This window comes from Arachis ipaensis, chromosome B03 (genome assembly GCF_000816755.2).
Source record: "Arachis ipaensis cultivar K30076 chromosome B03, Araip1.1, whole genome shotgun sequence".
In the NCBI taxonomy this organism is placed as follows: Eukaryota; Viridiplantae; Streptophyta; class Magnoliopsida; order Fabales; family Fabaceae; genus Arachis; species Arachis ipaensis.
The window spans coordinates 6,030,917-6,032,770 of record NC_029787.2 but is presented as its reverse complement, the minus strand read 5'-3'; the positions used below and the strand labels follow the sequence as shown (position 1 = coordinate 6,032,770).

General features: G+C 27.7%; 1 protein-coding gene across 2 annotated transcripts in view; it reads left to right on the top strand.

Annotated features, from left to right (window-relative positions):
* The window catches only part of LOC107628998 (beta-glucosidase 13), a 5,415-nt gene extending 4,007 nt beyond the window's left edge, over positions 1-1,408 (top strand). Inside the window, exons 9-12 of one of the 2 annotated variants that reach the window (XM_016331663.2) lie at positions 239-342; positions 584-615; positions 766-977; positions 1,114-1,408. In XM_016331663.2, the coding sequence (XP_016187149.1) occupies positions 239-342; positions 584-615; positions 766-977; positions 1,114-1,285 (520 nt within the window). In that variant the 3' untranslated portion in view covers positions 1,286-1,408. Of the gene's footprint in view, positions 1-238; positions 463-583; positions 616-765; positions 978-1,113 lie in introns of both variants that reach the window. The other variant, XM_016331662.2, reaches the window with a different exon arrangement.

Below are 1,854 nucleotides of genomic sequence, written 5' to 3'. Positions count from 1 at the left end.
TAGACCCTTATTTGACAATGGTCTAATAATTAGTTCTAAATTCTTTATTGACTTACTAATGTCCTTGAAAACATTAACCTCTTGTATTATATATAACTTCTCGTTACTAATCTAAGGTTCAACATATTTATATATATACGTACATATTATACTATACCATGTTTCACTACATTAGTGATTAATTTCATAATAACTTCTATTTTTTCAAATTGAAAAATAATATTATATATATATACAGGTTTATGGAACCAATAACAAGAGGAAAGTATCCAAAATCCATGCAGCAATATGTGGGAAGCCGGTTACCAAGTTTCAGCAAAGAGCAATCTAAGCAACTTATAGGTTCATTTGATTTTATTGGACTCAATTATTACACTTCTAATTATGCTGCTCATTTACTCCATGAAAACAATGACAATACCAAACCAAACTATTTCACCGATTCACATGTCAATACGACAAGTAAGTATACCACTTTAAATAAAATGTTTCATTTTCAAATAAATAATTTGGTATATTAAAAAATAAATATTATTGAAACCGAAAATAATGTACCCTTTTTTTTTCTTTCTTTTTTGTGCAGCTGAGCGAAATGGGATACCCATTGGGCCAAGGGTATGTATATATGCACGATCAATTCTCCTTCATTATACACGTCCAAAAAAAAAAAAAAAAATTCTCCTTCATTATTGTTTCTTATTTTTGTTATTATTGTTATATATTTATTTTATATATGAATAATTAATAAATCGAAAATGGACACAGGCTGCTTCAACTTGGCTATATGTATATCCAAAGGGAATTCGAGAGATATTGTTGTACACAAAGAAAACATATAACAACCCTTTGATTTACATCACAGAAAATGGTATCGATGAGTTCAATGATCCAACACTACCACTTGAAGAGGCCCTCATGGATACTTTTAGAATTGACTATTATTATCGCCATCTTTATTATGTTTCAACCGCAATCAAGTAAGTTACCTTTAGTTATTTATTAATTCCAAAGTAAAAATTTAATTAAAAATTTGATAAAATTATAGAGATAACAGAATAATTAAACCTTATTTCTTATTCGATCTATGTAATTTATTGGCTTTTATTGTTGTAGGGATGGAGTGAATATAAAAGGGTATTTTGCATGGTCACTATTGGACAACTTTGAATGGGGCAATGGTTACACCGTGCGTTTTGGAATTAACTTTGTTGATTATAAAGATAATTTGAAAAGGCACCAAAAACTTTCTGCTCATTGGTTTAGGAATTTTCTTAAAAAATATTAGACTTAATTCTTGATGTAATAATGGTCATTTTATTCCGAATAATGTAAACGTGACCATTTGTATGAATGAATGACCAATTCTAATATTAAATAATCTTAAATTTGAAATGATATTTTGCATTTATCTTTGTTGAAAACTTTATTTTAAAACATCAAATAATTAAATCCATACAAAATTAGAAATAATCCTCTCACTGGTTCAAGAAGGCAATAACTTATTTTTATTATTAAATTACTTATTACACTATTCGTACAAGATCAAGGCTTCAATAATAAGGTCGTTTAGTTAGACATTACATGTGACACAAGCAAAGTTCAATGCATGTGTTTTCTGTTTACAACTTCACTCAACTATTGCATGAGGTGCACATGCTTCTTGTCTTGTATAATTTAATTAGTTACTTCTTTATATATATATTTATTTATTTATTTATTAAGACTGCCATATAGAAAGATATAAATAGCATGCACTCTATCTAGGAGCAGATAAATAATAAATACTATTGCATGGATTGTATGTGCTGACTTGTTCTTTCATATCATGTTATTTAAATTAGGGTTTTGGGTTTT